At 39.8% G+C, this 27,491-nt stretch overlaps 1 protein-coding gene across 4 annotated transcripts in view; it reads left to right on the top strand.

Moving 5' to 3' along the window:
* The window catches only part of gabrg1 (gamma-aminobutyric acid type A receptor subunit gamma1), an 80,985-nt gene that overhangs the window by 50,888 nt on the left and 2,606 nt on the right, over positions 1-27,491 (top strand). For 3 of the 4 annotated variants that reach the window (XM_088432909.1, XM_088432907.1, XM_088432910.1), the window contains 5 exons: positions 1,163-1,383; positions 1,672-1,754; positions 3,258-3,395; positions 3,510-3,662; positions 3,886-4,088. In XM_088432909.1, the coding sequence (XP_088289035.1) occupies positions 1,163-1,383; positions 1,672-1,754; positions 3,258-3,395; positions 3,510-3,662; positions 3,886-4,088 (798 nt within the window). The remainder of the gene's footprint in view (positions 1-1,162; positions 1,384-1,671; positions 1,755-3,257; positions 3,396-3,509; positions 3,663-3,885; positions 4,089-27,491) is intronic. The other variant, XM_088432911.1, reaches the window with a different exon arrangement.

The raw sequence follows: 27,491 nt of genomic DNA, 5'->3' as shown, positions 1-27,491 counted from the left end.
GGCATCAAGTCTTCGTGGTCTTTAGCAAATCTGTTGCAATCCATTGCTATGACGTTCAATCAAGTTAAAACAAGTAAAACGCCCCCTACCTGTCACCCCAGGGCCACCTTTTCGTGCTTTCATGTACTGTACTCAGCAAACAGGATGGATGGTCATCAACCTTCATGACTTGTTCCTAGCATTCTTAATAACTTGTTCCTACCAATTTAATTTGCAAAATTGTGTAAGGGAGTAACAGAACTGCTGCGTTGGATAAAATGTCAATTAGAACAAGGACTACACAAGCACTACATTGTTGTAGGTGTGTGTTACATAAGGGTACAAAATAATGAATGCTATAATCAAGTAAAACTATTATAATAGGGCGGCTCGGTGGCGCAGTGAATAGCACGTCCGCCTCACAGTTCAAAGGTCCCAGTTCAAATCCACCTGGCTCCAGCCTTCCTGTGTGGAGTTTACATGTTCTCGCCGAGCCTGCGCAGATTCTCTCCAGGCACTCTGGCTTCCTCCCACTCCACAAAAATATGCATGGCAGGTGAATTAGACATACTAAATTGTCCTTAGGTGTGATCGGGTGCATGATTGGTCATTCTTCTCTGTGTGCCCTGCGATTGGCTGGCAACCAGCTCAGTGTGTCCCCCGCCTACTGCCTGAAGCCAGCTAAGATAGGCGCCAGCAAGCTTGCGACCCCTGTGGGGATAAGCGGCTATAAAAAATGGATGGATGGATGGATGGATGATTAAAATATAACTCATCTACAATTAATCATTTATGAAAAGCATCACATATAGACACTACACACCCTGGCCACCCTATAGAAGTATTTCTGGCCCTGCTCTGGAATGACTATAAATGTCCAAGATGAGAAGCACTCCTGTAGATCATAAAGTATCTTAATTATTATTTATTTAACAATTTGTTTTTTCTTCTAAACAGGTTGCTGTCTTCTAAACAGCATGATCTTTAGAAGTAAAAACTGTTGAGGGTATAATCAAGACAAGCAAATATTACTAGTGTAACAATATTCATGCAAAAAATGGCCCACACAATTAAAAAGTTGCTCCTCAATTATGCAAATGATGTGCAAAACTCTCCAACAAGCCTTTAGTTAGTATATTATTAATGTGACCCTCCCCCCTCCTTTTTTTTTTTTCCTTTACAGGAATACACCATTGACATCTTCTTTGCCCAGACATGGTATGATGGAAGATTGAAGTTCAACAGCTCAGTGAATCTACTTATGCTCAACAGTAACATGGTAGGCAAAATCTGGATTCCCGACACATTCTTCAGGAATTCCAGGAAATCGGACGCTCACTGGATCACCACGCCAAACCGCCTACTGAGATTATGGAGCAATGGTAGAGTGATGTACACGCTGAGGTAAGTACAAATAACAATGGAACCAGATTGTTCATCTTTGTTGACATCTTTGCAGTATTATACGATATGGTCAGAATATATTTGTTGTTTGTGCTTCTCTAGTGTGTGCATCTGTATTTGTTCTATTTTAAGATATCCCAATTTGTCAAAGCATGGAATGATCATTATTCCCTCAGTATTTGTTGGTGTGATGACACAAAAATTTATTTTATTATGTTCCTTCATACTTGGTAGGGGGGAAAAATGATGAGACCTGCCTTTTCTCTGTCACAACTTTGTTTTTGTCAGGTTGACTATTAATGCGGAGTGTTACCTTAAGCTGCATAACTTTCCAATGGATGAGCACTCGTGTCCGCTGGAGTTTTCAAGCTGTAGGTGGTCAAATGTCTCTCCCTTCCATTCTAGACCTGTCATCTTAATTTCAAATTCTTTACCTTGCCTGGCAATCGGGGCTTCTCAATGGGCTACAGGCTAAGCCCATTTATTCTCTTTGGCAAAAGATCCATCTGCTTTAAGATGACCTCTCAAACCCTGTCCCAATCTGTCATTTACTCTACCAAAGGAGAGAAGACACCACATCGTATCATTTATTTTGACAGACTTAATGAATTACACACCCTCTCTCATCTGATTCATGCTGTCTGTGTCACCCTTCACCCGCAATGCTCTTATGCTTCTGCCTCATCTCTTGTCCACATGCCAGTGAACAATGCAAAGACCATTCCATGCCATGGAGTTGATCTTTATGTTTGGTGCATTGCAGTGAAAATTAATTTCCACAAATTAGTATAAATCAGTTATCTAAGTCTGGGGTTCTCAAAGTTTTTGGAATCAGGGACCCCTTTTTGAAAAGCAAATTATCCAAAGACGCCCCACATTGCAAATGTTTGTAGAAACAAAACAAACACTAAAATTGTTCAAGTCAAACATAAGTGCTCTTTCTATTCACTAACAGATTTAATTTGACAAGTACTTTTCAGCCATACAGACGTCTACAACAAATATATTGCATATTCCTCATCACAAATTCTAACAGGGTTCGGCCAAATATTTAGTCACGAAATAATCAAGCTCTTTGATGATGACAAATTATGAATTTCAAAATTATTATCTATTAAAATATATTTAATGGTTGACTTGATCCTTTTATTAAAGAGTCATGATTATATTCACAATTTCATACAAAATATCATGAAATTAACAAAATATATGTTTTACTAACTCATTCAATGCCAGAGACGTACCATATTTTCCTTTTTTTTTTTTTGAGTCCAGTCAAACCAATATACTTAACTCATTCAATGCCAGGGACATATTTTCGTGTTTTTTTTGTTTTTGTTTTTGTTTTTTAAGCTTCCAGACATTCAATCCCAAAACCTGAAAATACAACCCACTGAGTTAAGTAGCCGAGGCCTTCGCGATCAGCAGTTGCGGGCATCTGTGCAGTGAGTGAACGGGTACATAGATTTAATAGACCTTTTTTCTTGATTTGTTTTGGTCATTTGGATTTTATTGATTTTGGTAAAAACTTTAACGTGAGAATGTGCCTTAAAGTATGCTACTTTCAATCAAATATAAATTCATAATTGTCCCCCCACACACACACATTTTCACCTTTGCTCTAATTTAATAATTCACACTCAATTGGCCTCACTGTTCCTGTACCTTTTGAGAGGGAGTAGATCCCTGACAAATGTTCTTCTTTTTAAATTATTATTTTTTATGAGGGGGGGGGGGTTAATCCTTATGCTCATTTGATCAAATTGTATGAATCTGAGCATGTCAGTGGCCATCTTCAATGTTGTTTTGACTTATGTCACATACATTAGTTTACTGTTTTATTCCCTGCTAGAATAATAATCTGTTTTATTTAGATGGATATCCTCGGAATGAGATTTTATATCGGTGGCAAAGACGAGCAGTGGAGGTGGCTGATCAGCGATATTGGAGACTTTATCAGTTTGCATTTGTAGGGATGAGAAATACCTCTGATGTGGCACACACCCAGACAGGTAGGAAATGTTATGTCCTTTTTTTCCCCTCATGTCTCATCTTGGTTTAAACTTCGATTGCATATCCTCTAATGCCCTAACAAAATTATTAGAATGTGTCTATTTTATTGTCAGGTGAATATGTCATCATGACACTCTTTTTTGACCTGAGTCGGAGAATGGGTTATTTCACCATCCAGACCTACATTCCATGCAGTATGATAGTGGTCCTCTCCTGGGTTTCATTCTGGATTAACAAGGATGCTGTCCCGGCACGAACATCTTTAGGTTCAATGTCATTTTACTATCTAGTTTTTAATCAGAGTACTTACTTAAAATAAATTACTTATTTAATAGCTGTGCTAGGAATAATTGAGCCTTGAATATTTCAAACCACTCTTAGGACTTTCAAATACAGTGGAACTTTTGTGATCAAAATCTCCCCCGGATATGTAAAATCAAGCAACATCAAGTTTTAGCTAATAATATGTTTCTTTGGTACTGCTTTCAGGTATTACCACAGTGCTTACTATGACAACTCTTAGCACCATCTCCAGAAAGTCCTTGCCCAAGGTGTCATATATTACAGCAATGGATCTGTTTGTCTCTGTCTGCTTCATCTTTACCTTTGCTGCTCTGATGGAGTACGGAACACTGCATTACTTCACCAGCAACAGACAGACCAAAAAGTCTAAAGCCAAGAATAACACACATGTGGGTAAAGTTCCCTGTTTTACAATTTTAAACAAGAGCTAGACCAGGGGTCGGCAACCTTAAACATTCCAAGAGCCATTTTTAAAATTATGGGGCAAATGGGAGGGAGGAAGCCGATGGAATCAGTTGAGTGTTAGCAGCCAGAGGAGTTATCTATAGCAGCTTTTGTTAACCAAGGTTGTACCATATTATAAAAGACGCAAGCAGACGGAACCGCCGTTTGAATCCATCAGCATTCAGAAATGGGCATTATGATGAGATTTTTTTATGTGATAAAAATTCTTCAAGCATACCAGTTTGTATACTTAACTGTGTTATCTTATTTTGAAGTATTTGCTTTTCAATCAATCAATCAAATTTTATTTATATAGCCCTAAATCACCGAATTCTCAAAGGGCTTCACAGATGAAAAGAGGTCATGTGGAGACCTCTTTCGAGAAAAGAAGTCGTACAGAGACATCTTTTCAGTATAAAGTACACCACAGCATCCCCTGTCAAAGCTCCCAGAAGGGGACGGAAAAACTCAAAAACCCCAATTTGGGGAAAATCAGAAACCTCCAGAAGGGACCACAGGTGGGAGGAGCCCCCTTCCAGGCCCCCAGGTTGAAGTGGATGCTGCTTGTACCAAACACAGAAACAATATAAACAAGAGCTGCAAGCAGCTATAAAGGGCCCTCGCAGACCTGTGCACGTTGGGGTATGAACAGGTCGGGGTATGAACAAGGAGTATGAACGATGAAAACTTCAGTGCAGGACTCTTACCAAATATCTAAAATTTAGACAAGGTGGGACAATTTGGGTTGAGTTACTGCAGCTTTTATTGTTACAGTTTTGTGACTCTCAATGCCGTATGGGCCACACCCACTGTGGAAACATCGTACTCATTTGTGGAGGGCATAAGGCATGGCCACTGGCTTTTCAGAAAACATTTAAGGGATATCACTTCAAGGGGCTCAGCAGAGTAAATAAAAACGTTAAGGATTTGCTATATTTTTTGCTGCCATTAGGTGGCGCTCGTACTATGATAAAAAATAGGCTCCTAGGTGTGTTTCACATTGGACTCCCGTCCCATATATGAAGTTTTGCAAACATCAGATCATCTAGGTCCAATTACAGCAACTTTTACCGTTTTGGGGAGACATCAGATTTTGAGTTTGCATAGAGGCCACGCCCTTTAATGAAAAGTCATAAAAGTTGAGAACCTTAATGTTCCAATGTGTCATAGCTTTTCTGACCATTTTTTAGTTCATTTAGTCAAACAGGCATTTCACAGTACATAAAAGTATAAAAAATGAGATTTTTGTCCGCCACTGGGTGGCGCTGTAAATGATTTGAAAGTTTATCACATAGCTGTATTATTGCATTACTTTTAAAGGCCCATGTCTAAGAATGGGACAAAACTGCACATTAAAAAAATTCATAACAATTTTTCTGTACATCCTAGCAGATCTTTTCTATTGACTTTTTTGTAGGTCTTACAGTCCTTCATTTGCCTACAAAGTTTCATAGCTGTAGGTCAAACCAAACAGGATTGTTTGTAATCTTTCGACTAATGACATTTTTTGCAGCCACTAGGTGGCGCTAGCTTTAAACTGGAATATATTTTTGTCGATATGTTCAGGAGAATATTTTCATGCAATGTGTGAAATTGTGAGAAGATCAGATCATCTGGGTCAAATTACAGCAAATTTTACTGGACAGATAAAGCTTTGGAATGAAAATGGTCGTAGAGGCCACGCCCATTATTGAAACTTCGTAAAATTTGGTGGAGGTCAGCAGGGCTGTCTAGAGGCTTTTCAGACTTAATTTCAGCGATATGACTTCAAAGGGCTCAGCTAAACACATAAAAACGTTTAAAAATTTCTATATTTTTGGCTGCCACTAGGTGGCACTCGCACTATAACAAAAAATACGTTGATAGGTGTATTCCGCATTGGAAACTCATTAAATATATGAAGTTTAGAAAAGATAAGACTATCTGGGACCAAACACAGCAACTTTGTTCGTTTTGGCGAGACATCAGACTGACATTTTTGTTTGCCACTAGATGGCCTTATAAGCAATTGAAGATTTTTTTAAACACTTGTGTTAAGGGCTTAAGTTTCCATGTGTCTGTGAAGTTTCAGATTTTTCCAAGCTTGTAAAGCTGAGTTATAAAGGTTTGTTTCACATGTGGCAAAGTAATCATCAAAGGCATAATATAAAGCCCCGCCCCCAACATATTTGTTGGCGGATCGTCACAAAAATTGGAACAATTGTGCCTCACAGTCAGATAAAACATCACAGCAAATTTGAAAGCGATCGGGTCAAGCGTTTGGGAGAAAAAAGGAGCAGTTCGGGACCTGCAAATGAGCAATGTGACAATGGGACAATGTGGGTGGAGTTACTGCAGCTTTTAATGTTACAGTTTTGTAGCTTTCAATGCCGTATAGGCCACACCCACTGTGGAAACATCATACTGATTTGTGGAGGGCATAAGGCATGGCCACTGGCTTTTCAGAAAACATTTAAGGGATATCACTTCAAGGGGCTCAGCAGAGTACATAAAAACGTTAAGGATTTGCTATAGTTTTTGCTGCCACTAGGTGGCGCTCGTACTATGATAAAAATTAGGCTTGTAGGTGTGTTTCACATTGGACTCCCATCCCATATATGAAGTTTTAAAAATATCAGATCATCTAGGTCCAATTACAGCAACTTTTACCGTTTTGGCGAGACATCGGATTTTGAGTTGGCATAGAGGCCACGCCCTTTATTGAAAAGTCATAAAAGTTGAGAACCTTAATGTTCCAATGTGTCATAGCTTTTCTGACCATTTTTGAGTTCATTTAGTCAAACAGGCATTTCACAGTACATAAAAGTATAAAAAATGAGAATTTTGTCCGCCACTGGGTGGCGCTGTAAATGATTTGAAAGTTTATCACATAAATGTATTATTGCATGACGTTTAAAGTCCCAGGAAAGTTTCAGATGGTTTGAAGCTGTCATAGCTGAGTTATTAAGATTTTTGTCACTCTTGGCGAAGGAAATATTAAACATAAATTGAAGCTCCGCCCCCATCTTTTATGTCAAGAGGTCTTCACGATATTTGGATTATGTGTGCACCTCAGTTGGATAATGATTCATGCCAAAGTTGAAGGTAATGGGGTGAATCGTTTAAGAGAAAAAGGCACTAGTTTGAGACCAGCTAATGTCTAAGAATGGGACAAAACTGCACATTAAAGAAATTCATAACAATTTTTCTGTACATCCTAGCACATCACTTCTATTGACTTTTTTGTAGGTCTTACAGTCCTTCATTTGCCTACAAAGTTTTATAGCTGTAGGTCAAACCAAACAGGATTGACTGTAATCATTTGACTAATTACATTTTTTGCAGCCACTAGGTGGCGCTAGCTTTAAACTGGAATATATTTTTGTCGATATGTTCAGGAGAATATTTTCATCCAATATGTGAAATTGTGAGAAGATCAGATCATCTGGGTCAAATTACAACAACTTTTACTGGACAGATAAAGCTTCGGAATGAAAATGGTCGTAGAGGCCACGCCCATTATCGAAATATCGTAAAATTTGGTGGAGGTCAGCAGGGCTGTCTAGAGGCTTTTCAGACTTAATTTCAGCGATATTACTTCAAAGGGCTCAGCTAAACACATAAAAACGTTTAAAAACTGCTATATTTTTGGCTGCCACTAGGTGGCGCTCGCACTATAACAAAAAATACGTTGATAGGTGTATTCCGCATTGGAAATCCATCAAATATATGAAGTTTAGAAAAGAAAAGACTATCTGGGTCCAAACACAGCAACTTTGTTCGTTTTTGCGAGACATCAGACTGACATTTTTGTTTGCCACTAGGTGGCCTTATAAGCAATTCAAGATCTTTTTAAACACATGTGGTAAAGGCTTAAGTCTCCATGTGTCTGTGAAGTTTCAGATTTTTTCAAGCTTGTAAAGCTGAGTTATAAAGGTTTGTTTCACATGTGGCAAAGTAAACATCAAAGGCATAATATGAAGCCCCGCCCCCAACATATTTGTTGGCGGATCGTCACAAAAATTTGAACAATTGTGCCTCACAGTCAGATAAAACATCACAGCAAATTTGAAGTCGATCGGGTCAAGCGTTTGGGAGAAAAAAGGAGCAGTTCGGGACCTGCAAATGAGCAAAAACGGGCCAAAGGTGCACATTCAAAAATTCATAACTCTCTTTCTGTACATCTGAGCACATGGCTCGCGCTGACTTTTTTGTAGGGCTCGAGGTCCTACATACGGCTACAAATTTTTGGAGCTCTAGGTCAAACGGGCCGGGAGTGAGAGGCTATTTTCCACTCATAAGGCCATTTTGGGGCCAATTACAGCCACTTTTTTCGTTTTGGCGAGTCATCTGACTTTGAGGTGGCGTGCAGACTACGCCCATTATCGAAAAGTCATAAAATTTTGAAACCTTAATATTCCATGTCTTATTGATATTCTGACCAATTTTCATTTGTTGTACTCAAACAGACTGAGCACAATACATGAAAGTGTAAAAAATGACATTTTAATCAACCACTAGGCGGCGCTAGTAGGTATTTAAAAAAACTTTATTTAAAGGTGTTAAAGACATAAGTTTCCATGTGTCTATGAAGTTTTAGATTTTTTTAAGCTAGTACATCAAAGTTATTAAGGTTTTTGTCCCTCTTTGCGAAGGAAAAATTGAACACATAATTTGAAGCCACGCCCCTATAATATATGCCAGCGGATCTGCACCAAATTTTGCCCACTTGTGCCCCTACGTGTGAATATGGACCACAGCAATTTTGAAGGTGATTGAGTAAAGCGTTTAGGAGAAACAAGGAGCAGTTTGGGACCTACAAACGTGCAAAAATGGGCCAAAAATGCACATTCAAAAATTCATAACTCTTTTTCTGTACATCTGAGCACATGGCTCGCGCTGACTTTTTTTTAGGTCTCTAGGCCCTTCATATGCCTAAAAATTTTCGTAGCTCTAGGTCAAACGGGCCGGGACCAGGTGCACTTTTTCGACCTTAGGTGGCGCTGCAGAGCCATTTTTTTTGCATTGTTTTGGGAAACACAAAAATATCCAATTTTTCACCGGGCCCGACAAATGTGCAAATTTTGGTGACTTTTCGTGCATGTTTAGGCCCTCAAAAATGGAAAAGCGCTGCACAGTAAATAATAATAATAACTAGAGCTGCAAGCAGCTATAAAGGGCCCTCGCAGACCTGTGCACGTTGTGGTATGAACAGGTCGGGGTATGAACAAGGACTATGAATGATGAAAAAGTAGTTGTAGATCCCTTCAGTGCAGGACTCTTACCAAATATGTAAAATTTAGACAAGGTGGGACAATGTGTGTGGAGTTACTGCAGCTTTTATTGTTCCAATTTTGTGACTTTCAATGCCATATAGGCCACACCCACTGTCGAAACATTGTACTGATTTGTGGGGGGCATAAGGCATGGCCACTGGCTTTTCAGAAAACATTTAGGGGTTTCACTTCAAGGGGCTCAGCAGAGTACATAAAAACATTAAGGATTTGCTATATTTTTTGCTGCCACTAGGTGGCGCTCGTACTATGATAAAAAATAGGCTTGTAGGTGTGTTTCAGATTGGACTCCCATCCCATATATGAAGTTCTGCAAACATCAGATCATCTAGGTCCAATTACAGCAACTTTTACCGTTTTGGGGAGACATCAGACTTTGAGTTTGCATAGAGGCCACGCCCTTTAATGAAAAGTCATAAAAGTTGAGAACCTTAATATTCCAATGTGTCATAGCTTTTATGACCATTTTTGAGTTCATTTAGTCAAACAGGCATTTCACAGTACATAAAAGTATAAAAAATGAGATTTTTGTCCGCCACTGGGTGGCGCTGTAAATGATTTGAAAGTTTATCACATAGCTGTATTATTGCATTAGTTTTAAAGGCCCAGGAAAGTTTCAGATGGTTTGAAGCTGTCATAGCTGAGTTATTAAGATTTTTGTCACTCTTGGCAAAGGAAGTATTAAACATAATTTGAAGCTCCGCCCCCATCTTTTATGTCTAGAGATCTTCACGATATTTGGACTATGTGTGCCCCTCAGTTGGATAATGATTCATGCCAAAGTTGAAGGTAATGGGGTGAATCGTTTAAGAGAAAAAGGCACTAGTTTGAGACCAGCTAATTTCTAAGAATGGGACAAAACTGCACATTAAAAAAATTCATAACAATTTTTCTGTACATCCTAGCACATCACTTCTTTTGACTTTTTTGTAGGTCTTGCAGTCCTTCATTTGCCTACAAAGTTTCATAGCCGTAGGTCAAACCAAACAGGATTGACTGTAATCTTTCGACTAATGACATTTTTTGCAGCCACTAGGTGGCGCTAGCTTTAAACTGGAATATATTTTTGTCGATATGTTCAGGAGAATATTTTCATCCAATGTGTGAAATTGTGAGAAGATCAGATCATCTGGGTCAAATTACAGCAACTTTTACTGGACAGATAAAGCTTCGGAATGAAAATGGTCGTAGAGGCCACGCCCATTATCGAAACTTCGTAAAATTTGGTGGAGGTCAGCAGGGCTGTCTAGAGGCTTAGCAGACCTAATTTCAGCGATATTAGATCAAAGGGCTCAGCTAAACACATAAAAACGTTTAAAAAATGCTATATTTTTGGCTGCCACTAGGTGGCGCTCGCACTATAACAAAAAATACGTTGTTAGGTGTATTCCACATTGGAAACCCATCAAATATATGAAGTTTAGAAAAGATAAGACCATCTGGGACCAAACACAGCAACTTTTTTCGTTTTGGCGAGACATCAGACTGACATTTTTGTTTGCCACTAGATGGCCTTATAAGCAATTGAATATTTTTTTAAACACTTGTGTTAAAGGCTTGAGTCTCCATGTGTCTGTGAAGTTTCAGTTTTTTCTAAGCTTGTAAAGCTGAGTTATAAAGGTTTGTTTCACATGTGGCAAAGTAATCATCAAAGGCATAATATAAAGCCCCGCCCCCAACATATTTGATGGCGGATCATCACAAAAATTTGAACAATTGTGCCTCACAGTCAGATAAAACATCACAGCAAATTTGAAGTCGATCGGGTCAAGCGTTTGGGAGAAAAAAGGAGCAGTTCGGGACCTGCAAATGAGCAAAAACGGGCCAAAAGTGCACATTCAAAAATTCATAACTCTCTTTCTGTACATCTGAGCACATGGCTCGCGCTGACTTTTTTGTAGGGCTCGAGGTGCTGCATAAGGCTACAAATTTTTGGAGCTCTAGGTCAAACGGGCCGGGAGTGAGAGGCTATTTTCCACGCATAAGGCCATTTTGGGGCCAATTACAGCCACTTTTTTCGTTTTGGCGAGTCATCTGACTTTGAGGTGGCGTGCAGACTACGCCCATTATCGAAATGTCGTAAAATTTTAAAACCTTAATATTCCATGTCTTAATGATATTCTGACCAATTTTCACTTGTTTTACTCAAACAGACTGAGCACAATACATGAAAGTGTAAAAATTTACATTTTAATCAACCACTAGGCGGCGCTAGTAGGTATTGAAAAAAACTTTTTTCAAATGTGTTAAAGACATAAGTTTTCATGTGTCTATGAAGTTTTAGATTTTTTTAAGCTAGTACATCAAAGTTATTAAGGTTTATGTCACTCTTGGCGAAGGAAAAATTGAACACATAATTTGAAGCCACGCCCCTATCATATATGTCAGCGGATCTGCACCAAATTTTGCCCACTTGTGCCCCTATGTGTGAATATGGACCACAGCAAATTTGAAGGCGATTGAGTAAAGCATTTAGGAGAAACAAGGAGCAGTTTGGGACCTGCAAACGTGCAAAAATGGGCCAAAAGTGCACATTCAAAAAATCATAACTCTTTTTCTGTACATCTGAGCACATGGCTCGCGATGACTTTTTTGTAGGTCTCTAGGTCCTACATATGCCTAAAAATTTTCGTAGCTCTAGGTCAAACGGGCCGGGACCAGGTGCACTTTTTGGACCTTAGGTGGCGCTGCAGAGCCATTTTTTTTGCATTGTTTTGGGAAACACAAAAATATCCAATTTTTCACCGGGCCCGACAAATGTGCAAAATTTGGTGACTTTTCGTGCATGTTTAGGCCCTCAAAAATGGAAAAGCGCTGCACAGTAAATAATAATAATAATAATAATAATAATAATAATAATAATCTGGAGAAAAACAAGAGGGCTCTCGCAGCGGTAGCTGCTCGGGCCCTAATAAGAATAATAATCTGGAGAAAAACAAGAGGGCTCTCGCAGCGGTAGCTGCTCGGGCCCTAACTAGAGCTGCAAGCAGCTATAAAGGGCCCTCGCAGACCTGTGCACGTTGGGGTATGAACAGGTCGGGGTATGAACAAGGACTATGAATGATGAAAAAGTAGTTGGAGATGACTTCAGTGCAGGACTCTTACCAAATATGTAAAATTTAGACAAGGCGGGACAATGTGGGTGGAGTTACTGCAGCTTTTATTTTTCCAATATTGTAACTTTCAATTCCATATAGGCCACACCCACTGTCGAAACATCGTACTGATTTGTGGAGGGCATAAGGCATGGCCACTGGCTTTTCAGAAAACATTTAAGGGATATCACTTCAAGGGGCTCAGCAGAGTACATAAAAACATTAAGGATTTGCTATATTTTTTGCTGCCACTAGGTGGTGCTTGTACTATGATAAAATATAGGCTTGTAGGTGTGTTTCACATTGGACTCCCATCCCATATACGACGTTTTAAAAATATCAGATCATCTAGGTCCAATTACAGCAACTTTTACCGTTTTGGCGAGACATCGGATTTTGAGTTGGCATAGAGGCCACGCCCTTTATTGAAAAGTCATAAAAGTTGAGAACCTTAATGTTCCAATGTGTCATAGCTTTTCTGACCATTTTTGAGTTCATTTAGTCAAACAGGCATTTCACAGTACATAAAAGTATAAATAATGAGATTTTTGTCCGCCACTGAGTGGCGCTGTAAATGATTTGAAAGTTTATCACATAGCTGTATTATTGCATGACTTTTAAAGTCCCAGGAAAGTTTCAGATGGTTTGAAGCTGTCATAGCTGAGTTATTCATATTTTTGTCACTCTTGGCGAAGGAAGTATTAAACATAATTTGAAGCTCCGCCCCCATCTTTTCTGTCAAGAGATCTTCACGATATTTGGACTATGTGTGCCCCTCAGTTGGATAATGATTCATGCCAAAGTTGAAGGTAATGGGGTGAATCGTTTAAGAGAAAAAGGCACTAGTTTGAGACCAGCTAATGTCTAAGAATGGGACAAAACTGCACATTAAAAAAATTCTTAACAATTTTTCTGTACATCCTAGCACATCACTTCTATTGACTTTTTTGTAGGTCTTGCAGTCCTTCATTTGCCTACAAAGTTTCATAGCTGTAGGTCAAACCAAACAGGATTGACTGTAATCTTTCGACTAATGACATTTTTTGCAGCCACTAGGTGGCGCTAGCTTTAAACTGGAATATATTTTTGTCGATATGTTCAGGAGAATATTTTCATCCAATGTGTGAAATTGTGAGAAGATCAGATCATCTGGGTCAAATTAGAGCAACTTTTACTGGACAGATAAAGCTTCGGAATGAAAATGGTCGTAGAGGCCACGCCCATTATCGAAACTTCGTAAAATTTGGTGGAGGTCAGCAGGGCTGTCTAGAGGCTTTTCAGACCTAATTTCAGCGATATTACATCAAAGGGCTCAGCTAAACACTTAAAAACGTTTAAAAAATGTTATATTTTTGGCTGCCACTAGGTGGCGCTCGCACTATAACAAAAAATACGTTGATAGGTGTATTCCGCATTGGAAACCCATCAAATATATGAAGTTTAGAAAAGATAAGACCATCTGGGACCAAACACAGCAACTTTGTTCGTTTTGGCGAGACATCAGACTGACATTTTTGTTTGCCACTAGATGGCCTTATAAGCAATTGAAGATTTTTTTAAACACTTGTGTTAAGGGCTTGAGTCTCCATGTGTCTGTGAAGTTTCAGATTTTTCCAAGCTTGGAAAGCTGAGTTATAAAGATTTGTTTCACATGTGGAAAAGTAATCATCAAAGGCATAATATGAAGGCCCGCCCCCACCATATTTGATAGCGGATCGTCACGAAAATTTGAACAATTGTGCCTCAGAGTCAGATAAAACATCACAGCAAATTTGAAGTCGATCGGGTCAAGCGTTTGGGAGAAAAAAGGAGCAGTTCGGGACCTGCAAATGAGCAAAAACGGGCTAAAGGTGCACCTTCAAAAATTCATAACTCTCTTTCTGTACATCTGAGCACATGGCTCGCGTTGACTTTTTTGTAGAGGTCGAGGTCCTACATAAGGCTACAAATTTTTGGAGCTCTAGGTCAAACGGGCCGGGAGTGAGAGGCTATTTTCCACTCATAAGGCCATTTTGGGGCCAATTACAGCCACTTTTTTCATTTTGGCGAGTCATCTGACTTTGAGGTGGCGTGCAGACTACGCCCATTATCGAAATGTCGTAAAATTTTAAAACCTTAATATTCCATGTCTTAATGATATTCTGACCAATTTTCATTTGTTTTACTCAAACAGACTGAGCACAATACATGAAAGTGTAAAAAATAACATTTTAATCAACCACTAGGCGGCGCTAGTAGGTATTTAAAAAAACTTTTTTCAAACGTGTTAAAGACATAAGTTTCCATGTATCTATGAAGTTTTAGATTTTTTTAAGCTAGTACAACAAAGTTATTAAGGTTTATGTCACTCTTGGCGAAGGAAAAATTGAACACATAATTTGAAGCCACGCCCCTATCATATATGTCAGCGGATCTGCACCAAATTTTGCCCACTTGTGCCCCTATGTGTGAATATGAACCACAGCAAAATTGAAGGTGATTGAGTAAAGCGTTTAGGAGAAACAAGGAGCAGTTTGGGACCTGCAAACGTGCAAAAATGGGCCAAAAATGCACATTCAAAAATTCATAACTTTTTCTGTACATCTGAGCACATGGCTCGCGCTGACTTTTTTGTAGGTCTCTAGGTCCTACATATGCCTAAAAATTTTCGTAGCTCTAGGTCAAACGGGCCGGGACCAGGTGCACTTTTTCAACCTTAGGTGGCGCTGCAGAGCCATTTTTTTAGCATTGTTTTGGGAAACACAAAAATATCCAATTTTTCACCGGGCCCGACAAATGTGCAAATTTTGGTGACTTTTCGTGCATGTTTAGGCCCTCAAAAATGGAAAAGCGCTGCACAGTAAATAATAATAATAATAATAATAAGAAGAAGAAGAATAAGAATAATAATCTGGAGAAAAACAAGAGGGCTCTCGCAGCGGTAGCTGCTCGGGCCCTAATAATAACAATGATAATAAGAATAATAATCTGGAGAAAAACAAGAGGGCTCTCGCAGCGGTAGCTGCTCGGGCCCTAATAATCTGGAGAAAAACAAGAGGGCTCTCGCAGCGGTAGCTGCTCGGGCCCTAATAATCTGGAGAAAAACAAGAGGGCTCTCGCAGCGGTAGCTGCTCGGGCCCTAATAAGAATAATAATCTGGAGAAAAACAAGAGGGCTCTCGCAGCGGTAGCTGCTCGGGCCCTAATAAGAATAATAATCTGGAGAAAAACAAGAGGGCTCTCGCAGCGGTAGCTGCTCGGGCCCTAATAATAATAATAATCCGGAGAAAAACAAGAGGGCTCTCGCAGCGGTAGCTGCTTGGGCCCTAATAATAATAATAATAATAAGAAGAAGAATAATCTGGAGAAAAACAAGAGGGCTCTCGCAGCGGTAGCTGCTCGGGCCCTAATAATAATAATAATAACTAGAGCTGCAAGCAGCTATAAAGGGCCCTCGCAGACCTGTGCACGTTGGGGTATGAACAGGTTGGGGTATGAACAAGGACTATGAACGATGAAAAATTAGTTGTAGATGACTTCAGTGCAGGACTCTTATCAAATATGTAAAATTTAGACAAGGTGGGACAATGTGAGTGGAGTTACTGCAGCTTTTATTGTTCCAATTTTGTGACTTTCAATGCCATATAGGCCACACCCACTGTCGAATCATTGTACTAATTTGTGGAGGGCATAAGGCATGGCCACTGGCTTTTCAGAAAACATTTAAGGGATATCACTTCAAGGGGCTCAGCAGAGTACATAAAAACATTAAGGATTTGCTATATTTTTTGCTGCCACTAGGTGGCGCTCGTACTATGATAAAAAATACATTCTGTACATCCTAGCTCATCACTTCTATTGACTTTTTTGTAGGCCTTGCAGTCCTTCATTTGCCTACAAATTTTCATAGCTGTAGGTCAAACCAAACAGGATTGACTATAATCTTTCGACTAATGACATTTTTTGCAGCCACTAGGTGGCGCTAGCTTTAAACTGGAATATATTTTTGTCGATATGTTCAGGAGAATATTTTCATCCAATGTGTGAAATTGTGAGCAGATCAGATCATCTGGGTCAAATTACAGCAACTTTTACTGGACAGATAAAGTTTCGGAATGAAAATGGTCGTAGAGGCCACGCCCATTATCGAAACTTCGTAAAATTTGGTGGAGGTCAGCAAGGCTGTCTAGAGGCTTTTCAGACTTAATTTCAGCGATATTACTTCAAAGGGCTCAGCTAAACACATAAAAACGTTTAAAAAATGCTATATTTTTGGCTGCCACTAGGTGGCGCTCGCACTATAACAAAAAATACGTTGATAGGTGTATTCCGCATTGGAAACCCATCAAATATACGAAGTTTAGAAAAGATAAGACTATCTGGGACCAAACACAGCAACTTTGTTCGTTTTCGCGAGACATCAGACTGACATTTTTGTTTGCCACTAGATGGCCTTATAAGCAATTGAAGATTTTTTTAAACACTTGTGTTAAGGGCTTGAGTCTCCATGTGTCTGTGAAGTTTCAGATTTTTCTAAGCTTGTAAAGCTGAGTTATAAAGGTTTGTTTCACATGTGGCAAAGTAATCATCAAAGGCATACTATAAAGCTCCGCCCCCAACATATTTGATGGCGGATCATCACAAAAATTTGAACAATTGTGCCTCACAGTCAGATAAAACATCACAGCAAATTTGAAGTCGATCGGGTCAAGCGTTTGGGAGAAAAAAGGAGCAGTTCGGGACCTGCAAATGAGCAAAAACGGGCCAAAAGTGCACATTCAAAAATTCATAACTCTCTTTCTGTACATCTGAGCACATGGCTCGCGCTGACTTTTTTGTAGGGCTCAAGGTCCTACATAAGGCTACAAATTTTTGGATCTCTAGGTCAAACGGGCCGGGAGTGAGAGGCTATTTTCCACTCATAAGGCCATTTTGGGGCCAATTACAGCCACTTTTTTCGTTTTGGCGAGTCATCTGACTTTGAGGTGGCGTGCAGACTACGCCCATTATCGAAAAGTCGTAAAATTTTAAAACCTTAATATTCCATGTCTTAATGATATTCTGACCAATTTTCATTTGTTTTACTCAAACAGACTGAGCACAATACATGAAATTGTAAAAAATGACATTTTAATCAACCACTAGGCGGCGCTAGTAGGTATTTAAAAAAACTTTTTTTAAAGGTGTTAAAGACATAAATTTCCATGTGTCTATGAAGTTTTAGATTTTTTTAAGCTAGTACATCAAAGTTATTAAGGTTTTTGTCCCTCTTGGCGAAGGAAAATTTGAACACATAATTTGAAGCCACGCCCCTATCATATATCTCAGCGGATCTGCACCAAATTTTGCCCACTTGTGCCCCTAATGTGTGAATATGGACCACAGGAAATTTGAAGGCGATTGAGTAAAGCGTTTAGGAGAAACAAGGAGCAGTTTGGGACCTGCAAACGTGCAAAAATGGGCCAAAAATGCACATTCAAAAATTCATAACTCTTTTTCTGTACATCTGAGCACATGGCTCACGCTGACTTTTTTGTAGGTCTCTAGGTCCTACATATGCCTAAAAATTTTCGTAGCTCTAGGTCAAACGGGCCGGGACCAGGTGCACTTTTTCAACCTTAGGTGGCGCTGCAGAGCCATTTTTTTTGCATTGTTTTGGGAAACACAAAAATATCCAATTTTTCACCGGGCCCGACAAATGTGCAAATTTTGGTGACTTTTCGTGCATGTTTAGGCCCTCAAAAATGGAAAAGCGCTGCACAGTAAATAATAATAATAATAATAATAATAATAACTAGAGCTGCAAGCAGCTATAAAGGGCCCTCGCAGACCTGTGCACGTTGGGGTATGAAGAGGTCGGGGTATGAACAAGGACTCTGAATGATGAAAAAGTAGTTTTAGATGACTTCAGTGCAGGACTCTTACCAAATATGTAAAATTTAGACAAGGTGGGATAATGTGGGTGGAGTTTCTGCAGCTTTTATTGTTCCAATTTTGTGACTTATAATGCCATATAGGCCACACCCACTGTTGAAACATCGTACTGATTTGTGGAGGGCATAAGGCATGGCCACTGGCTTTTCAGAAAACATTTAAGGGATATCACTTCAAAGGGCTCAGCAGAGTACATAAAAACATTAAGGATTTGCTATATTTTTTGCTGCCACTAGGTGGCGCTCGTACTATGATAAAAAATAGGCTTGTAGGTGTGTTTCACATTGGACTCCCATCCCATATATGAAGCTTTAAAAATATCGGATCGTCTATGTCCAATTACAGCAACTTCTACCGTTTTCGTGAGACATCGGATTTTGAGTTGGCATAAAGGCTACGCCCTTTATTGAAAAGTCCTAAAAGTTGAGAACCTTAATGTTCCAATGTGTCATAGCTTTTCTGACCATTTTTGAGTTCATTTAGTCAAACAGGCCTTTCACAGTACATAAAAGTATAAAAAATGAGATTTTTGTCCGCCACTGGGTGGCGCTGTAAATGATTTGAAAGTTTATCACATAGCTGTATTATTGCATGACGTTTAAAGTCCCAGGAAAGTTTCAGATGGTTTGAAGCTGTCATAGCTGAGTTATTAAGATTTTTGTCACTCTTGGCGAAGGAAGTATTAAACCTAATTTGAAGCTCCGCTCCCATCTTTTATGTCAAGAGATCTTCACGATATTTGGCCTTTGTGTGCCCCTCAGTTGGATAATGATTCATGCCAAAGTTGAAGATAATGGGGTGAATCGTTTAAGAGAAAAAGGCACTAGTTTGAGACCAGCTAATGTCTAAGAATGGGACAAAACTGCACATTAAAAAAATTCATAACAATTTTTCTGTACATCCTAGCACATCACTTTTATTGACTATTTTGTAGGTCTTGCAGTCCTTCATTTGCCTACAAAGTTTCATAGCTGTAGGTCAAACCAAACAGGATTGACTGTAATCTTTCGACTAATGACATTTTTTTGCAGCCACTAGGTGGCGCTAGCTTTAAACTGGATTATATTTTCGTCGATATGTTCAGGAGAATATTTTCATCCAAGGTGTGAAATTGTGAGAAGATCAGATCATCTGGGTCAAATTACAGCAACTTTTACTGGACAGATAAAGTTTAGGAATGAAAATGGTCGTAGAAGCCACGCCCATTATCGAAACTTCGTAAAATTTGGTGGAGGTCAGCAGGGCTGTCTAGAGGCTTTTTAGACTTAATTTCAGCGATATTACTTCAAAGGGCTCAGCTAAACACATAAAAACGTTTAAAAAATGCTATATTTTTGGCTGCCACTAGGTGGCGCTCGCACTATAACAAAAAATACGTTAATAGGTGTATTCCGCATTGGAAACCCATCAAATATATGAAGTTTAGAAAAGATAAGCCCATCTGGGACCAAACACAGCACTTTTGTTCGTTTTGGCGAGACATCAGACTGACATTTTTGTTTGCCACTAGATGGCCTCACAAGCAATTGAAGATTTGTTTAAACACTTGTGTTAAGGGCTTGAGTCTCCATGTGTCTGTGAAGTTTCAGATTTTTCTAAGCTTGTAAAGCTGAGTTATAAAGGTTTGTTTCACATGTGGCAAAGTAATCATCAAAGGCATAATATAAAGCCCCGCCCCCAACATATTTGTTGGCGGATCGTCACAAAAATTTGAACAATTGTGCCTCACAGTCAGATAAAACATCACAGCAAATTTGAAGTCGATTGGGTCAAGCGTTTGGGAGAAAAAAGGAGCAGTTCGGGACCTGCAAATGAGCACAAACGGGCCAAAAGTGCACATTCAAAAATTCATAACTCTCTTTCTGTACATCTGAGCATATGGCTCGCGCTGACTTTTTTGTAGGGCTCGAGGTCCTACATAAGGCTACAAATTTTTGGAGCTTTAGGTCAAACGGGCCGGGAGTGAGAGGCTATTTTCCACTCATAAGGCCATTTTGGGGCCAATTACAGCCACTTTTTTCGTTTTGGCGAGTCATCTGACTTTGAGGTGGCGTGCAGACTACGCCCATTATCGAAAAGTCGTAAAATTTAAAAACCTTTATATTCCATGTCTTAATGATATTCTGACCAATTTTCATTTGTTTTACTCAAAGAGACTGAGCACAATACATGAAAGTGTAAAAAATGACATTTTAATCAACCACTAGGCGGCGCTAGTAGGTATTTAAAAAAACTTTTTTTAAAGGTGTTAAAGACATAAATTTCCATGTGTCTATGAAGTTTTAGATTTTTTTAAGCTAGTACATCAAAGTTATTAAGGTTTTTGTCCCTCTTGGCGAAGGAAAAATTGAACACATAATTTGAAGCCACGCCCCTATCATATATGTCAGCTTATCTGCACCAATTTTTGCCCAGTTGTGCCCCTATGTGTGAATATGGACCACAGCAAATTTGATGGCGATTGAGTAAAGCGTTTAGGAGAAACAAGGAGCAGTTTGGGACCTGCAAACGTGCAAAAATGGGCCAAAAATGCTCATTCAAAAATTCATAACTCTTTTTCTGTACATCTGAGCACATGGCTCACGCTGACTTTTTTGTAGGTCTCTAGGTCCTACATATGCCTAAAAATTTTCGTAGCTCTAGGTCAAACGGGCCGGGACCAGGTGCACTTTTTCGACTTTAGGTGGCGCTGCAGAGCCATTTTTTTTGCATTTTTTTGGGAAACAGAAAAATATCCAATTTTTCACCGGGCCCGACAAATGTGCAAATTTTGGTGACTTTTCGTGCATGTTTAGGCCCTCAAAAATGGAAAAGCGCTGCACAGTAAATAATAATAATAATAATAATAATCTGGAGAAAAACAAGAGGGCTCTCGCAGCGGTAGCTGCTCGGGCCCTAATAATAATCCGGAGAAAAACAAGAGGGCTCTCGCAGCGGTAGCTGCTCGGGCCCTAATAATAATCTGGAGAAAAACAAGAGGGCTCTCGCAGCGGTAGCTGCTCGGGCCCTAATAATAATCTGGAGAAAAACAAGAGGGCTCTCGCAGCGGTAGCTGCTCGGGCCCTAATAATAATAATAATAATAATAATCTGGAGAAAAACAAGAGGGCTTTCGCAGCGGTAGCTGCTCGGGCCCTAATAATAATAATAATCTGGAGAAAAACAAGAGGGCTCTCGCAGCGGTAGCTGCTCGGGCCCTAATAAGAATAACTAGAGCTGCAAGCAGCTATAAAGGGCCCTCGCAGACCTGTGCACGTTGGGGTATGAACAGGTCGGGGTATGAACAAGGACTATGAATGATGAAAAATTAGTTGTAGATCCCTTCAGTGCAGGACTATTACCAAATATGTAAAATTTAGACAAGGTGGGACAATGTGGGTGGAGTTACTGCAGCTTTTATTGTTCCAATTTTGTGACTTTCAATGCCATATACGCCACAGCCACTGTCGAAACATCGTACCGATTTGTGGAGGGCATAAGGCATGGCCACTGGCTTTTCAGAAAACATTTAAGGGATATCACTTCAAGGGGCTCAGCAGAGTACATAAAAACATTAAGGATTTGCTATATTTTTTGCTGCCACTAGGTGGTGCTCGTACTATGATAAAAAATAGGCTTGTAGGTGTGTTTCACATTGGACTCCCATCCCATATATGAAGTTTTGCAAACATCAGATCATCTAGGTCCAATTACAGCAACTTTTACCGTTTTGGGGAGACATCAGACTTTGAGTTTGCATAGAAGCCACGCCCTTTAATGAAAAGTCATAAAAGTTGAGAACCTTAATGTTCCAATGTGTCATAGCTTTTCTGACCATTTTTTAGTTCATTTAGTCAAACAGGCATTTCACAGTACATAAAAGTATAAAAAATGAGATTTTTGTCCGCCACTGGGTGGCGCTGTAAATGATTTGAAAGTTTATGACATAGCTGTATTATTGCATTACTTTTAAAGGCCCAGGAAAGTTTCAGATGGTTTGAAGCTGTCATAGCTGAGTTGAGATTTTTGTCACTCTTGGCAAAGGAAGTATTAAACATAATTTGAAGCTTCGCCCCCATCTTTTATGTCAAGAGATCTTCACGATATTTGGACTATGTGTGCCCCTCAGTTGGATAATGATTCATGCCAAAGTTGAAGGTAATGGGGTGAATCATTCAAGAGAAAAAGGCACTAGTTTGAGACCAGCTAATGTCTAAGAATGGGACAAAACTGCACATTAAAAAAATTCATAACAAATTTTCTGTACATCCTAGCACATCACTTCTATTGACTTTTTTGTAGGTCTTGCAGTCCTTCATTTGCCTACAAAGTTTCATAGCTGTAGGTCAAACCAAACAGGATTGACTGTAATCTTTCGACTAATGACATTTTTTGCAGCCACTAGGTGGCGCTAGCTTTAAACTGGAATATATTTTTGTCGATATGTTCAGGAGAATATTTTCATCCAATGTGTGAAATTGTGAGAAGATCAGATCATCTGGGTCAAATTACAGCAACTTTTACTGGACAGATAAAGTTTCGAAATGAAAATGGTCGTATAGGCCACGCCCATTATCGAAACTTTGTAAAATTTGGTGGAGGTCAGCAAGGCTCTCTAGTGGCTTTTCAGACTTAATTTCAACGATATTACTTTAAAGGGCTCAGCTAAACACATAAAAACATTTAAAAAATGCTATATTTTTGGCTGCCACTAGGTGGCGCTCGCACTATAACAAAAAATACGTTGATAGGTGTATTCCGCATTAGAAACCCATCAAATATATGAAGTTTAGAAAAGATAAGACCATCTGGGACCAAACACAGCAACTTTGTTCGTTTTGGCGAGACATCAGACTGACATTTTTGTTTGCCACTAGATGGCCTTATAAGCAATTGAAAATTTTTTTAAACACTTGTGTTAAGGGCTTGAGTCTCCATGTGTCTGTGACGTTTCAGATTTTTCTAAGCTTGTAAAGATGAGTTATAAAGGTTTGTTTCACATGTGGCAAAGTAATCATCAAAGGCATAATATAAAGCCCCGCCCCCAACATATTTGATGGTGGATCATCACAAAAATTTGAACAATTGTGCCTCACAGTCAGATAAAACATCACAGCAAATTTGAAGGAAAAATTGAACACATAATTTGAAGCCACGCCCCTATCATATATGTCAGCGGATCTGCACCAAATTTTGCCCACTTGTGCCCCTGTGTGTGAATATGGACCACAGCAAATTTGAAGGCGATTAAGTAAAGTGTTTAGGAGAAACAAGGAGCAGTTTGGGACCTGCAAACGTGCAAAAATGGGCCAAAAATGCACGTGCAAAAATGGGCCAAAAATGCACATTCAAAAATTCATAACTCTTTTTCTGTACATCTGAGCACATGGCTCACGCTGACTTTTTTGTAGGTCTCTAGGTCCTACATATGCCTAAAAATTTTCGTAGCTCTAGGTCAAACGGGCTGGGACCAGGTGCACTTTTTTGACCTTAGGTGGCGCTGCAGAGCCATTTTTTTTGCATTTTTTTGGGAAACACAAAAATATCAAATTTTTCACCGGGCCCGACAAATGTGCAAATTTTGGTGACTTTTCGTGCATGTTTAGGCCCTCAAAAATGGAAAAGCGCTGCACAGTAAATAATAATAATAATAATAATAATAATAATAATAATAATAATAATAATCTGGAGAAAAACAAGAGGGCTCTCGCAGCGGTAGCTGCTCGGGCCCTAATAATCTGGAGAAAAACAAGAGGGCTCTCGCAGCGGTAGCTGCTCGGGCCCTAATAATAATAATAATAATAATCCGGAGAAAAACAAGAGGGCTCTCGCAGCGGTAGCTGCTCGGGCCCTAATAATAATCCGGAGAAAAACAAGAGGGCTCTCGCAGCGGTAGCTGCTCGGGCCCTAATAATAAGAATAATAATCCGGAGAAAAACAAGAGGGCTCTCGCAGCGGTAGCTGCTCGGGCCCTAATTACAGAAAACATGATGTGCTATATAGTGCAGTGATGTCTTGACTGCAGGCAAAGCCATTGGCGCAGGAACCATCCCACATTCTAGCCAGGTGGACCGCAGACGGCCGAACTCCTAACCCGTGATGGTCGACCAGCGCAGGACCCAATGGAGGTGGTCAAGTCAACCCTCACCATCTAGCTAGCCCCCTCTCCCGGCCGGAAGAGGGGGGCAGGAAAAAAGAAAGAAGAAGAAAGCTGCAGACAGGCTCAATTAACTAAATGCTTTTGAATATAAATGTGTTTTTAGTCGGGATTTAAAGATTTCTACTGAGGTGGCTGTGCGAACTTCCACAGGTAGGGCATTCCATCGTACTGGCGTGCGAATGGAAAATGCCCTTGATCCCGCAGACTTCTTTTTAGCCCATGGGGTCGATAGCAAACCGGCATTTTGTGATCGAAGTTGTCGGGACGGAACATATGGTGATACTAAGTCGACGAGATAGAAAGAAGCTAAACTGTGTAAAATTTTATAAGTAATTAACAGCACCTTAAAATCACATCTCACGTGTATTGGAAGCCAATGCAGGTCAGCTAGAATCGGAGTAATATGATCGAACTTTCTCATCCTTGTCAATAGTCTCGCTGCTGCATTCTGTACACACTGCAGGCGTTTAATGTAGGACATGGGAAGTCCAGAAAACAAAATGTTAAAATAGTCTAGGCGCGACGTAACAAATGCATGAATTAATGTTTCTGCATTGCTAAGAGAAAGAATAGGGTGAATTTTAGCTATATTGCGGAGGTGAAAAAACGCCGTTTTTGTCATGTTATCAATATGTGTTCAAAAGGAGAGAGTTGAGTCAAATATCACGCCGAGATTTTTTGCAGAACTACTTTGGGAAATAATACAGTTTTCTAGGTTCAGCGTGGTATTCTTGAGCAAGGCCAATAAATAACATCTCAGTTTTATTAGGGTTGAGAAGCAGAAAATTGGAAGACATCCATTGTTTAATCTCGGCAAGGCAAGCCTCCAGTTTACTGCACTTGCACGGATCCGTTATTTCTAAGGGCATATATGTGTTATATATATATAACATATATATGTTGAACAATAAGGGACCAAGTACTGACCCCTGCGGGACACCACATGAGACGGAGAAAGATTCAGAGATCGCATTGCCATAAGAGACACTATGCGTCCTTCCCAGGATGTAAATCTGAACCAAGAAAGTGCTGATCCTGAGATACTAACATATGATCTAAGACGTTCTATAAGAATATGATGATCAATAGTGTCAAATGCGGCACTAAGATCAAGCAGTAATAATATTGATGAGATGTTGGAATCCAAGGCTAAGAGAAAATCAAGATGCTTCTAGTCTGGAAGGCTGTGCTGTATTTTCTGTTTACGTTCTCCGTTCATCATTTAGCTTTTAGTGGCGTTCGTGTTTACCAAGTTTGTTAAACTACTTTGTTTCAAGAAAAGAACGAGCGGACAGATCCAACATTTAAACCCATTCTTATTCACCTGCAGGGGCATTAAGATGACATTTATTTTGTGTTTCTTCAAGCGCTTTATTTTTTAATTCTTACTTATACCTTATTTTGAAAATGTGTGTTTACAACCTGGAAGGCCTCACTATATTTCTGTTTCCTGTTTTTACCTTCCCGAAAGTCTGTTTGGCTGTCTCACGTCAGGTTTTGTGTCCCGTCGCACACAGCACGTTCTATAGATGTCACTCTATTACCCAATCACCCGAACTTCTTTGACTGCTGATCAAATGTGTTGCTCGTCACACCGTCCACGTATGGCATTATATTTTTGCCACAATTGCGAGCGTGCAAAATAACATTTTGAGCGCATGAAATAAAACTGAGCGACCGAAAACAGATTTTGAGCGCAGGAAAAAAAACTATTGAGTGCGGGATGATAAGAGTTTGAGCGAGTGCCAATGGATTTTGAACACAGAAAAAGAAGTTGCATGTTCAAAATTCATTTTTGCACGCTCGCGATAGCTCTCTCGCTCAACATCTCGCTGTTGCACGCAATACTCCTCCCTTCCTCGCTCAACATCGCGTTTGCTCAACATCGAGCTCTCGCTCGCTCAAGTCGTCCTCTGTGTGCGCTCAGTTGTGCACACACGTTACGTTTGTGCCACAAAACCAGCCAATCAGAGCTTGTAAAAGCACTTTGATTGACAGCTTGGTATCCAATGAGATTGCTTGTACGTCAATCTGTTGATTCACTCTTGTTTGCCCTGTGTTCACCCAGAAAGGGCAAACGAGAGTGCGTCAACACGGACTTGGGCAGGAGAATTACTTTTAATACTATTATTACTGTATTGTATCATTTGACAGACCTACCTTGTTAATTTTTGTACTTTAATAATATAAGCCCACCTCCTCCCGCCCAAATGGATGTGAAGCACTATCATTTGCTCGTTCCGGGTGAACACAACAACCAATCTCATTGGATACTAAGCTGTCAATCAATATGCTTTTACAAGCTCTGATTGGCTGGTTTTGTGGCACAAACGTAACGTGTGCACAGAACTGAGCGCACACAGAGGACGACTTGAGCGAGCGAGAGCTCGATGTTGAGCAAACGCGATGTTGAGCGAGGGCGGGAGGAGTATTGCGAGCAACAGCGAGATGTTGAGCGAGAGAGGGCTACCACGAGCGAGCAAAAAGGAACTTTGAGCAAGCAACTTCTTTTTCTGTGTTCAAAATCCATCAGCGCTCGCTCAAACTCTTATTCCACGCTCAATAGTTTTTTTTCCTGTGCTCAAAATTTGTTTTCGCTTGCTCAGTTTTATTTTCTGCGCTCAATGTTTTTTTTGCACGCTCGCAATTGTGGCACAACTCTAACGCCATATCCACGTACTCGATCTAAACCAAGCATTATTTATTTACCCAAACCAAGCCACTGAGAGCTGCAACATAAGGAGGAAAGAGCCGCAGGTTGCTGACCCCGGAGCTAGACGCATCAGTGTGAGAAGAGAGTATGCAATAGTAGTTAGAGATGTAACCAACATAGGAAAACAAAAAACCTATAGACGTAAAAAGGAGAAGAAGAAATAAGGAATTGTAAGACAGGAAAATCAAATCAAAGCCACAGCCAAATTCAAGAAAGC

Source organism: Hippichthys cyanospilos, chromosome 14 (assembly GCF_059441005.1).
Source record: "Hippichthys cyanospilos isolate Australia breed blue-spotted pipefish chromosome 14, RoL_Hcya_1.0, whole genome shotgun sequence".
Taxonomy (NCBI): Eukaryota; Metazoa; Chordata; class Actinopteri; order Syngnathiformes; family Syngnathidae; genus Hippichthys; species Hippichthys cyanospilos.
Note: the sequence above shows the minus strand (reverse complement) of the source record. Positions and strands in the feature narration are given on the sequence as shown.